Source organism: Conger conger, chromosome 2 (genome assembly GCF_963514075.1).
Source record: "Conger conger chromosome 2, fConCon1.1, whole genome shotgun sequence".
In the NCBI taxonomy this organism is placed as follows: domain Eukaryota; kingdom Metazoa; phylum Chordata; class Actinopteri; order Anguilliformes; family Congridae; genus Conger; species Conger conger.
In genome coordinates, this window is record NC_083761.1 from 20,139,699 (window position 1) to 20,158,860 (window position 19,162).

Sequence of the window (19,162 nt, forward strand, 5' to 3'; positions counted from 1 at the left end):
AGTTATCTCACGGGACATAGGCACACTAATGATGTGTTGCTAATTTTGGTGAGCATTCGACAGTGCTTCCTGACTGATAGTAGGCTACTATCAGACTAGGCTTTTACGAAATCAGAAGAGCTCCTATTGTCCCTCATACGGAAATCTACTTCTATGAACAGGTCTGTTTCATCATAGACAAATGAAGTTCGCGTTAAATCCTCCGAATGCATTGGTTAAACCGCCGATAGCTGCTCGCTCCACCCTCGCCAGCTTCGTCCCTCCCTCAATCCCGCGAAGCTCCGCTCTGCACTGTCCCGCAACAGCGAGTAGAAACGATTTCAGCACCGGGACAGATCCTGTACTGTCTAATGGCAACATGGCGACAGAGGTAAGAGACGGTGTATAAAGACTACTGTGTTCTTCTGTTGCTACACCTTACTTAATCGTCAGTTTTTCATCAACTGCAATGGTTATCTATCACGTTCCATAGCTGTATGTGAGATTGCGCGCAGTTGTGTATGGACGAATGTCGAAGGGTTGCATGTGGCTAAACACAAGGCTCAATTCGTTTAGACAAATAGACGTGCTAGTTTGTCCTACGTATAAAAGCAGAGGACAAAAACTGCATTAGTCAAGTGTGAGAACTGTTAATTTTTTTTTTAGAAACAATGGCATCCACAAGTGTATGCTACATGCATAAGATATACCCCCTCTTTTCATGAAGGTGTCTTTGTAGGTGCTTAAACTGCAAAAAGATTATGTTAAAATGCGATTTTTGAAAAACATGTTCCCAGTTACACAGATTGTATTGATGGCAACGAAAATAAATTACTTGTATTAGACTAATAAGTATGCCTGTACATTATACTTGAAAGACAATCATTTGACCTGCGCAGCTCACGAGCAGTATATGTGGATGAAGTGAAACAGATTTCAAAGGATCTAATATCCATGGACTCCAAGAAATAGGGGTGCTATTGTGTCTCAATTTGTTAAATGAGACATTAAAGAGTAGCAAGGAAACGCTTCCTGTTTATGTTTTTTCTAGCCATCTACTGTATTTAGCGCTGATAAGTGACGTAGCCAGCAGCCTACACTGTCACTACTGGGACATTAAAGAGGATAGAAATGCACGTTAAGCTTTTTGGTGGCGAGGAAAGACCTTTGTCTCACGAGTCCATCCGTCGATCAATGAGTGAGGGCGTATGAGCGCACAACGCTCTATGGTAGCCAGATGAGGTGGAAAACTATACCAGAAGGACGGTTGTCAGCACCGTGGACAGTTGCCCCTCACACAGACACACCTCGTGTGTTCAAAACACACGTACACCCTGTTCACTTTCTCCACAAGGAACGATGTATATCCAGTCATCATAACCTGTGGAAAACGAGGTGTTGACAGGATTTATTTTATTTAATAATAAAAGACGTAATACAATTTTCAGAATAAAATCAGAAATGTAAACAAGTTCGATGGAATTTTATTCAAAACGCAGGGTCAGCAGAAAAGGACGCGATGATTTTCTACAGAAATAAACGAACACGTTCTGCCATTGAATGGAATGTCAATTGTGCCGATGAAACGGCACTGAACGATTATTGTGATTGTTTTAATATATTCTTGGCGTCTCACCTGAAAAAATATTAAATTATTTTTGAAGTTTTGGATGTCAGCTTTCATCGGCTGTGCCAGTTGGGTGCACTGGCCATGGAGCAGGGCTAATAATAACCGCCGATATGGCTGTAGTCCCAGGTAGTGTGCTATTAAGGTAACTAACCATCATTTCACCAGTCCATCTATCGTTGCATAAATGTATGTAAAGCTGTTATCAGCTGTAAAGTTGGTCAGGGAGTTTATGCTTTGCATTAGTAACAACAATATTATGTGATGTGAAAGGGCAGTTTTTCTCTGAACCAATCAGGAGGTGACTGCTTTATAGAATACAAAAAAACATAAATCTCTCACTGGAATTGAAATTGTTCCCATGTGTGGGCTTTTTTGCGTCGGGGTAGTGTAGCCAAGACGCCAGTAGTTTGCTAAAGTCATAACATGTAGCCTACGCGCATAAAATATTTGCTCCAAGGCTTGACCTTCTCAACTAGAGCAGACCATGCTAAAAGCTTTCTTTGTTCTGTGACATCATATCTGTCGTGTGCTGGGCTAAGATGGGGGCAATGATGTGGTGTTTTATATGTAGGTACTGTGCAAAACAAAAGATTGCACAAAGATGGCTCGGGTTATTTTGCAACTAAAATTACGCAAAATATGCATACGACATGTTATAAAGGTTATGTACATCAACTCCTACAGAAAAAAAAACACAACACACAAACACGAACTGTAAAGTGCACACAAAATAAATAATTCATTATTAAAAATATATAATTCTTCTTAATAACAATAATAACAACAACAATAACAAAAACATTGGGTACTTTAGCACATTAGTTGCAGACGTTTCTGTATTCTAAGTAATCCGTTAGACTATTTGGGCTATGCCTTTCTACAATGGATCGCTGAACCCTTTCCAAATGGGATGTGATTGTTGTGTTTGGCTGCGTTACTGAGTTATCCTGGCACACTTCCAGCATTTAAATATACTGTGAAGTATCAGGATAGTAGTGTCAGTACACAGTCGCATGTAAGTGTGTTGCATACAAAATATGACAGCAATTAGGCTGGACTCCAGCACAGCTAGACAGAATTTGATTAATTTCGTACTGAACACTGTATATAATTATCATTCCACTCTGAAAAGCATAAGGAGCCAGACTATTTCTGGACACTGTGTCCAGGGATGAGATAATGGGATGTGATAATTCTCTTTCGCCTCTAGTTTTTTGTTTCTAAGAAGAGTATAGATTTATTGATTTGGATTGAACTGTGGACAAATATGGACACAGACCAATGGCATCTCAAGTCAGTGGTTGCAATGTTCAAGATGGCAATCTCTTTTGAATGTTGATAATGAACCTTTATAAGAATACACACATATGTGCACCTTCCCTTGGGAATTTCCAAGCCAATCAGTCTACAGATACATTAGATGAACTTTTATGGTAATACGACTAGAGATTTTGCTGCTTGTTTGTTAAATAATTACTAAATAGCTATTTCAGGTGAAGGTAACAAAAAAAAAGGAACAAAGAAACACGCCTTTTCTATCCTTGTTGAAATGTGTTTTTCTGAGGGCCACCGTATTGGAGGGCCGAAGGCAGCACATACAACAAACTTTGCCTTTTTTCTGCAAAGGTCCCAACTTCTTTTGATACTCTCGCCCTTGACTATAAAGAAAAGGTTTCCCACCACCAGGAATCTGTGTACTGTTTCCTCTCTGTTTCTGTTGTAGAGTAACTGGCACAGTACAGCCCTGTAATGATGTAGTCAGTTTAGCTTCATTGATTCTGCTTCCAGCTGACACTTGCTTAGGACAGCACGGTCCACAGCAAGGTATTTCTCTGTTCCTTAGCACCTCTGTTCAGGTCCAGCTCAATCGATTATTAATCTGTATTTACTGTAACGCTTGGGAGGAATTAGTCGTGCTCATGGCAGCAATTCTCAAATGGCTCCATTTACTTTTTACTGAACCTTTATTTCAAGGGTCAGCATTTATTTTTAGTGACTCTCAGTACTATGTTTGAACATGATGAATATCCCCTTTGAAGGACACAGGAAATGTAATGCAGATTCTAAATTGATTGTATTTTAATGTGGAGTCTTGTTTAATCATCCCATCTATCAGCATTTGATTTAAAATGTTCTAAAACTACAGGTATCAGATCAGATGAACAGTATGGCATTGTAGTGAAGGACTTGGGTTCATAACACAGTGGTTACAGGCAATATCCAATTTAGGACGCTGCTATTGCACCCTGGATCGCGGTCATTTATATGAATTGCTTCAGTGGACTGTAAAGTAAAAGTGGTTATTATATTTTGTAAAATCGTGAGCTGAGAATTAGTAGCACTAATTGTTCAGCTAATTACCTGGGGGGGAAGAAAAAATCAGGGCTGGATTCAGATTTGAGGGCCACATTTGATAATGACTGTGTACATTCCAATGTAAAGATAGAGCGCTGACGCTATTCGGCTGCTTAGATTGCTGTAAGCAGCTTAAGTACAGCCCTATCAGGCTAGGTGAACATGCATTCTTCAGGTGGGTAGAATCGCATGCAGTCGCCATCATAATGCTTCAGGGCTTCCTGGTTCTTGGGTGGGTGTCTGAGTGTTTCGAAACTAGAACCTCTCCATGCTGCCTGGGTGATTACAGCAGTGGGCTGAACGGAGAGGATCACAGCTACAGAGCAGGAGGAGAGGAGGGGAAGAGAGGAGGAGAGGGGGAGAGGAGACTGACAGAGAACTGAGTCATTGAGACAGAAGGCAGCTGTGATTTCTTGTACTTCCTCAATCAGTGAACACCTAAGCAAAAAATCTCACCCATTGTATTTAGAAGCCATGTGGGATGCAAAGCTAAGCATATTCCTATGTTACATTCTCCCTTGATTTTGAATGCTAAATTGTACCGACCCATTTCCTAGCTGTTGCAACATCCTTCAATAATTACTATTGTGCAGTCTTTCAAGCTACATGCTACCAACAATCATTGCTTCGTTTGTACTCTACAGACCACCGGTTGAGCTATACCAGTGGTCCTCAGTGGTCCTGGAGAGCCACAGGGTGTGCTGGCTTTCATTGTTGCTCAGCACTTAATTGATCCATTAATTGAACTCACCTGGCCTGGTTTCACGGGTCTGAATTGGTTGTTGGTATTCAGGCAAAAAAAAAAACAGAACACCCTGCGGCTCTACAGGACCAGGAGTGAGGACCACTGAGCTATACAATCATTGATGTAGAAAAGTGTAAGCCCCCGGTCGACTGGAGGACACATTCTTTCCCAAGGTGGGGCAGTCCGGCAGACTGAAATGTCCCCTCCATTGGTGAGGCTACAGCAAATTGTGATTAATCCTGTGGCCCTCTCTGTCAGAGTCAGCACGGTCGCGATTCCATTTCGCGAGACCCTTGCCTTTCCCGTGAATGCACTGTGAACATAAATATTTTAGTTGCAGCAGCCATGTTTTTTCAAAGGCAGTTAGCGGCCGCAATAATGGCTGTTTGTTGTGTTCGTGCTTTCTATTTTCAGCAGCAGATGTCTGGCACGCAGGAGGCAGGAGGCTAAGCCAGCTCCATATTTAGATGAGCGACATTCTCGGTATTGTTTGAAATAAGTCTCCCTCAAAGCATCTGACGGACAGAAAGGCAAGCTTCAGAGAGTGTTCAGATAGTCTGTGTGAAGAAATACCAAATTTAGCTTGCTTAAACAACTGAATATATTAATATTTAATAAAATATTTCTGCTTTGCTTTGACTGGTGAAATAAGCATTGTAGTATGTGAATTCCTTTGGTGAGAGATTATGGAGAACTTTGGTAAGAGATTGTTTTCTCTCTTTTTTCTAAATCTTGAAAGGAAAACTTTTTGTCAGTGAGTGAAATAAAGAAATAATAGGTGAGCAAATCCAACATACCAGTAATAATATGAGTAGCTGAAATGATTTTGTATTTTCACACTGTATATTTAGACTGCTTTAATATTGCTCTACTCCTTGAGCATAATTACGATGCAGAAAACGGGTGTCTGCCAGAGAAAATAGATTACCAGTGGGATCAATATTTCATAAACCGTCTTTTATTTCCAATGATGTACTTGATCAAATGTAATCTTTATGATTATTTATTCTTGGGCAATATTTTTCACTTAGTGTTGTTGACAATATATGAAGGGACATTTAGATTTAACTGCCTTAAATTTGAATGTCCATTTAGTGCAGATGAGGGAATGATGCAGACCAGTAAACTGCCATTGACAAGCAGACTGCACCGTAGCTGCTCAGCAGAGTGAAAGCGAATCAGCAATGTTTAGCCCCTTTAGAGCTGTGCCTATAGACCAGAATGGTGGCCAGTAGTCAGTAGTGAGTCCTACAGGGCTAGCAGGAGTACATGTACAGTACCTCTCCAGCACTTGTGCCATAACTATCCATTCCCAAGAGGAGTCTGAATAAAAGGGGTACTGTCATCAGGGAGAATCCTTTGGTCAAATCAAACCTCTGGCCGCATAAGGGGATTTGTACGTGGGATGAGAGTTGGCTGTCCTATGAAATGTACCACATGAACTCCCTAGGAAGCCATTTTTAAATTAGCTAAAACTCCAGGCAGAGGTATGAGATGAACAGTCCAGCAGTGAAGGACTTTTTAACACAGTGGTTACAGGTAAAATCCAATTTGGCATGCTGCTATAGCACCCTGGATCGTAGTCATTTATATGAATTGCTTCAGCGGACTGTCAAAGTAAAAGTGGGTATTATACTTTGTCAAATGCAAGCTGTATTAAATTGCTCCCCACAAGCCCGTCTGCTGAGCAAACAAATACGTGCTGACTATACAAATCAAAGTATATTATATCAAAATATCAAAATGTAGGCACACTCCCAACTACATCATCAGCCAGCATTAAACAGCTTGCAGTTTCAAATTCCTTCTCTCATTTCGAACTGTTTGGTCCAAACAGTCAATACGATCCCCTTCTTCTGTTTAAGTGGGATGAAGTGCCACTATGAACCCCCACAGGAATGGCCTTCCTCAGGCCTGGGCTAAGGGCCCAGTGTCACTGCCTCCTGCCACGGTGCAGAAGAAGTGTAATTACACTGAGCTCCATGCTTTTCCTGACATGCTGGGTGACCAGGCCCGACTCATGTCCAATGGCAGGGAGGGCCCATAGCGGGCGCGGCGAAGTCGTGACAGAAACCTGAGCGTGAAGTCAAGCTAATTGGCACTGCATCGCATGGAGGAAAACAGCATAGGTGACTCATGTGCTTACAGTGTGAAGACTGACAATAATTTATACGCTGGTCATTTTGGATCTCGGCTCCAAACAAGCCAAGCCAGATTGCATAATTATATAGCACTGAATCAAACTGGGATACAATATTGTTCAGACACACAAATTCCTTAGGAATACCTTTTTTTATTTTTCGGTCCCCCATTGCTGTGAATGTTTAGAGTGAAGGGTCTATGTGAGAGTTACCATATGCGTATACATATGTTTTTGATATAGGTGTGTACATGTTATGTCTAGATGTGAAAGTATTTGGTCTATTTGCTGGGACAATGTGTAATTTTGAGGTTTCTTTTGTTTAAAATACAGTAAAATAAAATGATACAGACAAACAAATTATACAGTCTTAGGACGTGTTACACTGCATATGCATTATTCCGGTTTCACCGAAAGTATAATTCCCATATTTGGTAACTTGGTATGATTGGTATGATTGATTGAGCACAGAATTTACCCTAAACTGCATCTGTTTTATACCAGGCTGAATATAACAAAATATGTCTAAAGTCTGAGCAAAGACAGTCATACTGAGGAAGGATGCTACCTACTATCAAGATAAACTGAGTAATATCATGGGTTTTTTTCTGGAATGACTAATACTTACTCCAGACTAAAACTCAGTGCACTAATTATCATGCCTGTTGACTCATTTATTTAGTAATTTGTTCATATCGAAACATGTTGAATGTATTATTATTTAAAACTCTCATTGGACTCAGAAGGAGCGAGAAGCACACTGTTGAAAACTGTGCAGAATTTTCACCATATTAAACAGTCCAAACATGCCCTGTAACGGCAGTCCGTAAGACCTTCCAGGCTAAAGGGCTAGGGGTTGCTTTGTCACTTCTCATTGGCTTGGCCGTGTTAGACCCAACCCCCTTTTGTCCTGCAGGACTCCCCCTGGCTCGGGTATAGAAAGACATCTGTGCACAGGCCAGGCTGTGAAAAGGGATTCATCCTGAGAGCCAAAGTGCCATTTCGATTAATGAATGCTGCTCTCGTAAGGGCAATAGCACAATGTGGGCTCCCCTCTCCTACGGATTAGCGGTAGCCAAGAGCTAAGTGGTTTGCTGGGGTGTGCTGATTGGAGATGAGTGTTTAGAAATGAGATACTCATCTCTGGGGAAGATATGATAGCTACAATTAAGAGGGTATTTCGTTCTATTTTCAGATATTGAAACTCAACATGCTACTTGCCTAATAGGAGGGAAACGCATTACTAGGGAGGGCTCTTACTGACAGTTGAGCTCTTTTCTCTAAAAGGTTTATTGTCGTTCGGCTGGAGATTTAGGTGGGCAGACAGGGGAGAAGATTAAATTAATCCATAGCATTTGGGGCGTGATGTGTTCTACACATCCATGTTTCAGGGATTTAATGCGGAATTACAGGCAGGCTCTTAATCATGAGAAATCGCTGAAAATCTGAAAGGCACTGCAGTTATATTACAGCCTGCAGTTACACAACAGTATGTCACAGTACTCAGCCATCCCACCTGTCTGAAGGTACTAAAGATGAATGATAAACCTGAATTTCCCCACTTCACATCGATAAAGATTACCCACTTGTTTTAACATCTCAGCTTAAATATTAGTTTGGATTTCAGAGAGAACGCTAAGGAACCCCAACGATACTCTTAGTTAACCCACTCCACCTCAAATGTCTTCATTTCCCACAGTTCCACAACCTGCAGGAGTTGCGTCATAGTGCTTCGCTGGCCACCAAGGTCTTCATCCAGAGGGACTACACTGAAGGGACCGTCTGCAAATTCCAGACTAAGTTCCCCGCTGAACTGGAAAGCCGGGTGAGTCTCCACACACCTTGCATGGGAAAAGAGAACATGCAGTACATGGATAGTGCCTTACCCAGCAGTACACACATGCAGATGGACTCAGTGGGATATGTTGACTCACTCACAAGCCCAGGGTGGCTTGTGCATTTTGAGAACAAATTTAAAACAAGAGTCATGGCCAACTGCCAATTAGAATTTTGTGGTGCTGCAGGCTGATGGAATTATCATTATATACATTTCTTGCTGTATAATGAAGCCTGGCTAGTTTGTGACTTGAACTAAAACTGGCCTTAAGGAGGATGTGCTACTTGTTGTGTCTATTCATTATAATATGGGTTTATTATGATTTAACTGTGAGAGAGAGAGAGAGAGAGAGAGAGAGAGAGCGGATGTTGGGGTGAATGAGCTTCTTAGATCAGAGAGAGAGGGGAAAAAAAACAGAAAAAACTATAGAAGAAGTGGAAGAATTTTGACGTGAACAACCTCTCTTGGCATCACACAGTTAAGTCACTAAAAAATTACTAACGTGACCCTAAGATTCCCAAGCAGTACAAGAGAGATATAATAAAATATGCACAGCATTAGGGCTGACTGATCCAGCAATTAATAATTCTCAATTTTGCAGGAGAGGTAGCAAATGAGGGCAGAACTTTCCCCAGTCTCTGTTCAGGGACATGTTTCTCTTTCACGCTACCTCATTACTAAGGTACAATATACAGTACAGAAATTGCACCTTGTCTGAGCCCTTTTGGATATGCGACAGAGTTGGGAGTACCGATACGAATGTCTGATGTAAAACATCGCTTTTGGAGAGTCACTTGCTTTAATTAACTCTGCTCAGGTGTTAATTAAATCCACAGTGCTGAATGAATGTCAGCCACAGCCAAATGATTTTAACGGGGGAGGTATTTTTAGAGAAGAACATCTATAACTGTTCCCTGGCATACCAGAATTATAAATAAACTGTGGCGGTGGAAGGCACTACAATTGGAGAATTTCGCTCACAGTGGTATTTTAAACCCTTGATGCTTTTATTTGTTGAGTGAAGGTTGAGTGATGCAGGTTGAGTGAAGCATGTTTGGGGTCCATTTTAATATATTCAGATGATATTCTCAAATGTACCTCTGGTGTTTCTTGGCTTTAAGTCAGCTCTCATTACCATTTCTGCACACATGCTTGTGAATAATTCATAAATCTGCTTACCCTGTGGTAATCATAGAGATATGGCAGTTATGTATACATTGTGTAACTTATAATCTCACAAGGGAACATTTTTATAGCCTAAAATTTCAGTAAGGGCCGTCTCAGAAGAACAATGTAGCCTTTAATGAGTTCAATCAAGCATTCATAAATCAATTCTTTATCCCAGCTTGGTCTGTTGAAAAGTTGGTTGTCTTTAAAGTTTTGGGGGGGAGGAGTAATAGTGGTGGATTGAATGCTGTTAGTTGAATTGCATTGACTCCCTGCGCTGAGAGCTCAAACCTTCCTTCCTACTCTCTCTTTGGCAGATCGAAAGGACTTTCTTCGAGGACACGGTGAAGATGCTGAATAACTACTATGCCGAGGCGGAGAAGATCGGGGGCCAGTCTTACCTGGAGGGATGCCTGGCCTGTGCTACCGCCTACATCATCTTCCTCTGCATGGAGACGCGCTACGAGAAGGTGAGATTCCCAGGCACTCCTGGGAGCCGTGTCTCAACGCCAACCCGGCGCCGACATGATGTCTACGCCACAGCAATGTGCTGGCAACACAGTGTCAGCGCAATGGCAACACAACACAAAAAATTATTACGCAAAAGCAATGCCAACATAATAACAACACAAGAAAAAACCTGTGACATAAACACAATGCAAAGCCAATACTAACTGACCAACTGAACATGAGCTAAAAGCCAAAACAGTGGGGATAACAACGTAACACAGTTACATAACACAACATAACAGTTACACAAGACCACATCTAAGCAACGCCAGCACAAGATACAGTATAAAACATTTGTACAAGCCCAGTGACAATACAATGGCAACACAGCATAATTCCAGTCAGCACAGTAAGCATGCTATAAATATATTTTGAAGGCAACACAAGCTCAATGGCAGCAGAACATGAATGCAGCTTGAGCACAATGAAAACTTAGTGTAATCACATTATCCTTCAGAAATGCAATCTTGGAACAAAATGTAAACAAAATGCAGTTAAAAGAGTCACAGTTGCAACAACTTCAAATGTAAGCCCAACACAAATACAACGCTGCATAAGCGATACATTACAATCACAGCACAATAGTATGTGAGACAAGCCTACGGATACAATTGGGTATTCCAAACACCAGATTCCGAAGCAAATAGGGAAACCAAAACAACATTGTGTAAAACAGAACTGCCGGCTGGGTGCCTAAGACTCAAAAGTCTTTATCCAGCTTAACACACCGTAAGTACTTTGTCAGAGCCAATGTTGACAAAGGACCACTGAATTGTAATTGCTGATCCTGCTGTTCAAAGCTTAGCTGACATCTTGGCTTTGTGGCAGTGTCTGACGGACAAAGCCATTCGAGTGCATCCGCCAATACGGGATGTCAATACGTGCTTATGGCACTAAATGAAGCAGATTAAAATGAACAAAGAATGCGAGATAACATTTGACTCACGTTTGCTCTGTGGTACTTAGGTAACATTAAACTCCGTGCACGAACTCGCTTTTCTGGAACTCCTGCACCTGTGCGCCTGGGAGCATATCTGACCGCGCTGGTGATAGCATCAAACTCGGTACCGTGGATCCTTTCTGAAAGGGTTGTGTGATTAATGCTCTTGTGCGTGTATGGGTATGTGTGTGTTGCTTTCACATCAGACTTAGCTGGAACAAACACCAGTTACGGGGGGAAACCTTTCTTCAATCTGCGACCGAAATCTCCCCGCGTTCCGCGTTTCTTCTTCCCTGCGAGTGAGCTCCTCTAAAGTGGCCCCGCTCAAGTTCAGTCTAGGTTTGCGAGGCAGCATTAAGATCTTATCGCGCTACAAAGCAAAGCGCCCGACAACGTTCACCCTGGCTACAAAGAAAAAAGGAAAAGTTGTTTAAAATATCAACGGCAGAATGATAAGATCCTTGTGTCATGAGGAAGTTGTGATAAACTGTGCCCACCCACGAAGGCTTTCTACTGGATTGCAAGGCCACACCGGAGTGTACAGATGCATAAACGCGCAAAGATTAACATCTGAGCCGTCAATGACAACTGATTATACATAGCTTTGTCAGAGCAGCTAAACAAAGAAGCAGAGGCGCTAGCTTGCTTATGTGATCACGTGCAAAGTGACTATGGTAGAACATACATGTATATAGAAACGGCAATGGTTTATACAGATTCAAGCAATAGTTACTGACTAGGACGCACTCATTACTTCATTCACAGTCAAGAATGACAAGAGGAGTGAGTATATAGAAATTTGCCCCAGGTCTTTTTGTGGTTCTTGTGACATTTGCCAATTACACACTTCCTCGAGAGGGCCTGATGAGGCCAGTGGGGTATCAGCATAAGCATAGCCACGTTAGCCTGAAGAATCCACAGGAGGGAAAGTGAATGTCAGTGGTAACCACGGGCACTTTCAAGTACTCATTGCTCCAACATAGCAGCTGTGCCGAGTAATTAATCCTACATTTATTTTAGTACATTTTTATAGATTTTATCGCATTTGTTTTTATTAATGCAAGACTCAAATATCCCGGTTCTGCAATAAGGTTCTGCAATTTTGTGGGGAAATAAAATTGTAAACTTCCTTTCATATTCACGTGTTTCAAATTTAATGCCAAAAAGAAAATCTGAACTAATTATCTGAAAAATTAGATTAGATAAAATTAGATTAGATTAGATTACCTTTATCGTCCACCTCAGTGGCAATTTGTCTTTAGCTTCTCCACAAGGTACCCCAACAGTAAATACAATACACATAACACAGCATTAAACCATACAAAATATGCAATATACAATAGTGCTAATGGCCTGGTAGCAGCAAATAAATTATACTGTATAAATAAATAAAAAGTGTCACCTGTATTCCAGAGATACATGATTATGTCTAAGGAAGCTTTCTGACATCATGCTGCTGTCTCATTAGTGCAGTTGAATGCGTATTTTGAATAATATTCACACAAATAACACATTAAAAATAAGATATTCAAAACGTTATACTCATGTGATGTTCCAAGACTTTACCAGCTGTGCTCTAGAATGCTCAAAGGTCTCTGGTTTTATTTATTCACAGTCATAATATGTGCCTTTTAAAAGTCTTATGGGTATGCTACAGCCCCCAAAGGTCCATTTGTAGGGGGTGTTAAGTTCCCCTTCACCATGCAGTACTTTGAGATCCTGAAAGAATTCTATTTCTTCTTTTTGTGTATCTTTGTTCACCACCCGACCATCATGAAAAGAGGTCTGTCATTTTAATGTTTTCTTTTAATTTTAATATCTTGACCTATGATGTTATGGAGTTTAAATAAAGTATATAATAATAATTTTTAAAAAGATGCTGTTTAAATGTAATCCATTATGATCATTGTTATTAGCCAATGTGTGCAATACTCCTTACGAGCAACAAAGAAAAATGGTTGATGATGTAGTTCCCCATCAGCCTTGCCATGCCGTAGTGTGCCTGACATGGTTACTGACATGGTGTTCAGGCAGAAAATTGTGAGGTCAAGGAGTGGCACAGAAAATCAAGGCATGCACTGAGCCCAGCTGGACCTTACAAAAGCATATAAACATGCTGATTTAGACTTTTATGTGGACTGTTTTATGTGGCTGTTGTTATTGTCGGCTTTATTGGTGATAGTGCAGTTGCCACTGGACTAAAACCAGATCAAGGTTATAACATTCTCTTACAGTCTCCCTGCGCTCAGAAGTCACTGAGTCATGATGGGGCAAAAACAAAATGGCCTCCGGAGCGAAGGGGAGGAAACAGTCCATTTCCCATGACTGGGCTTGCTGGTGTTCAGCAAGCAGCTGTCATAGCTCTACAGAATGAAAAATACCCCAAGCGCAATCTAAACAAACTGTCAGCTGCTACTTTATTGTATTTCGAAAATTGCCTTCATTTATTTATCAGCCCTATCTAATAGGGCTGCATTTCAGATGGAGATTGCAAATTGAAAACTAATGCTGCGAAACTAAAGCCATCAATCCTGGTTATTCGGTTCTAGGTAATTTTCAAAAGAGAAGTCATGGTGATGCTGTTTCAGCATAACGGCATAATTCCTCTTTGGGAATACGTATGCGTATGATACAAATGAGACATTTTACTTAAAGGGAGCATGCTGGCTCCAGTGATTAACCAGTCTCTTTGATCTTGCTCTGATGTTCTGGTTAGCCTAGTAGGGGAAATATGTTACCCACTTCTCAAAGTATCAAAGGATGATACTACTGCAGCTGAATATAAGCCTCCAGGTAACGTCCTGGGTATTTCTAGGTTCAGCACATATACATTCTCCTCAGAGTAATATGGCATGTCATAGGCAGTCTTACTGTAGATCATGAGTGAAATCAGCCATTTGTTGTTCCCTGAAAAAAGGTTTTCAGATTTTTCTTCTCTCAAAGGTTTCTCTTTCTTTTACCTCACAGCAAGAAAGTTCTTGGTTTGAAATGTATGTGTGGAGTTTGCATGCTCTCTGCTCACCACCACTATGTCCCTGACCAGGAATGAGTGGATAAGATAATGGATGCATTGATGTACAGATGATTCTCTTTCATTACATGTGGCTGGCCTCTTGGTTGCATGCAGATTTCTTAAAATGTAAGCGTATCTATTTTCTCCAGCTCAGTGTTTAAATAGAAGCCATCATCAATTTGCATTTTTCTACATTGGTCTGTAGGTTTGCACAGTTTTGTTTCACTAAATTGACCAGCATTGCCATTGTCACACCTCCAGGTGCTGAAGAAGATCTCCAAGTACATCCAGGAGCAGAATGAGAAGATCTACGCCCCGCGAGGCCTGCTAATCACAGACCCCATTGAGAGGGGCATGAGGGTTGTATCCTTTTTTGGGCAGATGGGGTATGAGTAGGCAGGTGCTGTCACAGAAGTTATCTGGCCATGGCATATGTCCTAGGGCATACTGTTCAAGTGACAGTGAGCCTGGGCTGTAAGAGGAGTGAACCTGCATTGTCTATGTGCAATTGGATTCCCTGCTGAAACAGCTCAAACTATGTTTTGAAACAGTTGGTAGCTGGTTGACTAGCACAGACCAGCTTCCAGCTCAAAATGGTTTAGCATGGTTTCACCACACAGCTGAGATTTTTATGGGCTGGTGAGCTGGTGAGGAGCTCGTTAATCAGCTAAAAGTGTTGAAAATGGTTTAAACCAGCTTTGACTGGTTTAAGCTGGAATGTTCAGCAGGGCTTGTACCCATCTTTCTCAAAACACCCCTCTACTGTTGGAGTTTGGGCTGTGATGTGACCTGGGTGTGAATGGGAGTGAATCTGCTGTCAGGTTTTATCACCCTCTGTGTCCCAGAGTGTCTCTGACAGCTGTGGAGCCCAGCCCAGCTGCACTCAGCTCAGTGCACTGGGGTGATAATGCGGTGTACACAGAGAACACCTTTGATTAACTGTGGTCAGCTGTCAAGCCAGACAGCAGGTGTGTTTTTGTTTGTGTGCATGTGTGTGCGTTCTCTTGTCTATGTGCGTGTATGTGTAGTGTGGGTGTGCATGTGCCTGTGTTTTTGTACTGTACTGTATGTGTGCACACATGTGCCTGTTTGAGTTTGTCTGCATATGAAGAGAGAAACAGACAGTGAGAGAGTGTGAGAGAGATGTGAATTTCTGACAGATTGCCACAGACAATACACAACGATAGCTGTAGTGATGGAGCAAACACAAAATGCTGTGATTAGTCTAAGAAGGAGGATGGTGTTTAATTAATGCTGCAAAAAGCTTTATGAATCTAGCATTAAAGAGGATCTCCTCTACCTCTACATATCTTCTGTAGATGAAACAAGAGTATTACACTCTATATATTTTCTACATATTACAATATACGACACATACAGTATTACTATGCAGCATATTTTCAACAGTAGCACCATTTGGACTCCAGAGCGTGGACTGTTAACCACAGTGTAGTGTGTTAACCACAGTGATGTAAATTATACTGACATTTGGGTTGAAGAGGGTGTTTTTTTTTAGCACAGAGAACCATTATTAGTACCGCAGTGACATTTGGAGAACAGAAAGTGGGCTGTTGACCACAGCGTGTGGTGCTTTAGCTACAGTGCGAACGGTAGTGACATTTGGAGCTCAGAAAGGCAATGTGACCACAGCGGAGGGCTGAGCTGAGTGTGACCCTTGACCCCTCCGCGCTCAGATCGAGATCTCCATCTACGAGGACCGCGGCTCCAGCGGCTCCAGCTCAGGGTCCAGTTCCACGTCCAGCAGCAGCGGCCGGTGACTGGAGGATCAGTACCAGGGGTACGGGTACCGGGGGGCTGGGGGGCTCCCCGAAATCCGCATGCTGAAACATGAGAGCACCCGATTCTGAACCAAAGGAGGGGCCAGCCCTCCGTCTTTACCACCAAACACATACGCACACAACATGTACATGACCAAACACAGAAAGACATGTAGGCACATGCTCACACTTATACATACAGTACACCATACATGTACAAACACACACACATATCCACCCACACACATGCATGATGCTGTACATGAACATACTGTATGCACATGTACATGCATGTGCCCGCATGCTCACACAAGCATGTACAGGCATCTGCACACACACACACACACACAAAGACTCATGGAAACATACACCTACTCTTGTTCCTGCCAGTCATTTTTCCCTGGGCATCTCCCTTATAATATTCATCATATCCCTCATTTTTTTTCATAACCCCCACACAGGCTTTAATAAGTAATATTGAAAGCACTGTAATAACATTAGGAGTTCATATTCTAAATGGCTGTTTAATTTTGCGGCGAAGAAGGGGGTGTCTGTCAAAAGTAATAATTTAGTTGGCAGCACACAACAAAGATATTGGACTCCAATGGCCTCTCGGTGACCTGTAAACTGCCCCACAGGAATCCACTTTCATTGGGTCTCTGAGAGAGCGAATGAAAGCAGTCACACAGTTCCCCGCCATGCTGGAGGACCGAGTTTTCTTGCCAGCACATGTTCCGAATCCTGCCCGCAGCCTGGGCATTCCGCGGAGGGCACCCCTCAGCTGGGCCTTCCCTGCGTTTCCAGCTCATTACGAGCACAACGAAATCCCACAATGCCCCCGCTCAGCCCTCTGATCTTTATCAGATCAAAGCCCCCAGCTGATCGCACTTAGCTTTCTGTTTGCCGTTCGGCTCGGACACGGGAACGCTGCGTGAAATTTAGCGTGATGGGACGCAATTTTCCCTTTTGGCCACTGTCCTGGGGTCCGAGAATTTTCCTTTCACTGGATAACTTCAGGCTCCGCAGTTGGCTTTAATTTCGGAATCATTTTTGTACTGTAAATCAGCTACAATTGTACCAGCTTATTTTTCACAGTCTTTGTATTCCAGTTTCTATGGATAGGCGTCCTTTGGCTTTCAAAGGAGTTTCTCACATTTACACATAAAGAAATATGACCAGCGGAGTGGCTGGCTTTTACTAGGACCCGAATTTCATTGTGCTCTCGTTATATCATCAAGCTCTTGAAATGAGTGTGGAGAGCTTGAGAGAAAGACAGCCTCTTATCTGTATCTGTTGGTAGATTGCTCTACGTTTCTATAAAGCCATGACAATGCGACTGTAGTGGCTCAGCTAAGCAGACCATAGGAGCAGGAAATGAAGAAAACTTATGCTGGGGGGGCAGGGGCAAGGCATCTTCAGAAAATGTCTCCATGGAAATGCAAGTCCATTCATCCCAGACACTTTGATATATTTCATTTATTCTTTTCATTGCTTTATTCCCATATCTGCTGTCATTGGCCCAATCACATTATTGTTATTATTATTATTATTATTATTATTATTATTATTATTATTATTACTTTTATTACAAAGATTCAGTGTGATGAATTTTGTTCCACATTATGATTATCTTTAACTCTGCATTTGTTTGATTTTAAATAAGCACTTTTCAGTTTGAAGGTTGTTTTTGTTGTGTTTTAAGTTCTTTAGGCAAATGTTTCTTCAGGTGCTAATCCTTCCTGGCAGCATTTTGTGCACTTTACGTACCCCACCCAAATCTGTGGTGCCCTCTGTTGGCCAGGTGGGGGCACAGCACTACTGCGACAGCACAGGGCTGTGAAAGGGCGGGCTTCACTGGAAGAAGCATCAGTCTCCTATTAACTTATGGTTTAGTGGATAGTTTAACATATTGTGCATGTCCATTTAAGTTATTTGACATGTTTTCGTGTGTCTTTATTTATTTTTTCTTTCTGTTTTTCTCTTTATTTTCAGTAACCCCACCAGGCCTCCCTTAAATCCCCCCACCCCTCCCCAGACTTTGTGCATTTCTAGAGGTTAGTCATTCACTTTCTGCACCCTTCCACACACTGCACACTACATCAAGCAGCTTCCCTTAGCAGGGGGGGTCACTGCATTGCGCTTCGATGCCTTCATGTTTCACCCCCTGTGGACACCCGACCTGGGGCTGACCTGACCGACCCGCTGGACATTCAGCTGCTGCTGACGGCCATTTTTAAACGGCGTACTTTGTACAAGCACTGTCAAACGCATGAGACTCCGCGCAGCGGCGGCTGTGCTGTGGATGTGTGGACTGGATATTTTGTTGGTGTTCTGTAAAAAATAAATCTATGAATTTGATTCTGAGCCTTTGGGAGGGTAGGGGGTGGAGGGGCAGGTTAAAATAAAGGTGATGCTATTAAGAGAGGTTTTAGGGGTGGGGGCAGGGTGGGTTTATAGGTCACAGGAGCTTCCAGATGAGTAAAGTATGCCTGATAGTATAGCACCAGGATTACAGAAGGTTATGAGGTAATAATCAGAAAGCCTCACTGCCAGTCCACTGGGTGCAATTTGTTATTTTGCTATGTGAGCCAGTCTTAAGGGATATCAAGGAAATTATTCTCCCCTAATACAGCTCAGATGATTGATGCGATGCAGCAGGGAACAGCAGTCTGTGCATACAACAGGGATATTGACATTTTATTTTTGGATGAGGCAGAATACATATGCAGTATGATAAATGATGGAAAACAAATGTAAGCATCAAAGGGGAAATTGTATCCCAATGTGGGAGGCAGGGCTCTGGATCAGGAGGGGTGGTACTTTGCTTAATTAGGCCAATAAGGGATTGGAGATTCATGAGGGAGGTGATCACTGGGGTTTCCCGAATGAAACAGTTTACATAGATGTATGTGTTGATGCAATGTCTGTTATTGAATTGATGCAGTGATCCACAAATTATAATGGGATCCAGTTAGTCTTCCTATCGACAGAAATTGAGGTGGAACTCATTTCTATCATACACAATTACAGAAAAGTCCTCCAAAGAGTTCATGATTCATTACTGCTGC

The 19,162-nt window shown here is 42.0% G+C and overlaps 1 protein-coding gene and 1 long non-coding RNA gene across 2 annotated transcripts; one reads left to right on the forward strand and one right to left on the reverse strand.

Annotated features, from left to right (window-relative positions):
- The first annotated feature begins 224 nt into the window (after positions 1 to 224).
- On the forward strand, positions 225 to 18,459 carry LOC133122221 (golgin subfamily A member 7B-like). Its single transcript, XM_061232079.1, has 6 exons — positions 225 to 370; positions 8,549 to 8,674; positions 10,171 to 10,323; positions 14,578 to 14,679; positions 16,011 to 16,114; positions 18,087 to 18,459. Exons 1-5 carry the CDS (start codon positions 359 to 361, stop codon positions 16,092 to 16,094), a joined length of 477 nt encoding a protein of 158 aa, XP_061088063.1. The 5' UTR covers positions 225 to 358; the 3' UTR covers positions 16,095 to 16,114; positions 18,087 to 18,459.
- LOC133122222 (uncharacterized) lies at positions 7,575 to 11,846 on the reverse strand. The gene is made up of 3 exons (XR_009708078.1): positions 11,310 to 11,846; positions 10,255 to 10,403; positions 7,575 to 8,690 (listed from the first exon to the last, which is right to left on the reverse strand). It is a non-coding gene; the product is annotated as an uncharacterized LOC133122222 (long non-coding RNA).
- Positions 18,460 to 19,162: the final 703 nt, after the last annotated feature.

What these genes read in the sequence shown, in the direction of transcription:
- LOC133122221 (XM_061232079.1), top strand. An exon ending in TGGAGACGCGCTACGAGAAG is followed by an intron (nt 10,324 to 14,577) that starts GTGAGATTCCCA and finishes TCACACCTCCAG; the next exon opens with GTGCTGAAGAAGATCTCCAA. An exon ending in TTGAGAGGGGCATGAGGGTT is followed by an intron (nt 14,680 to 16,010) that starts GTATCCTTTTTT and finishes CTCCGCGCTCAG; the next exon opens with ATCGAGATCTCCATCTACGA.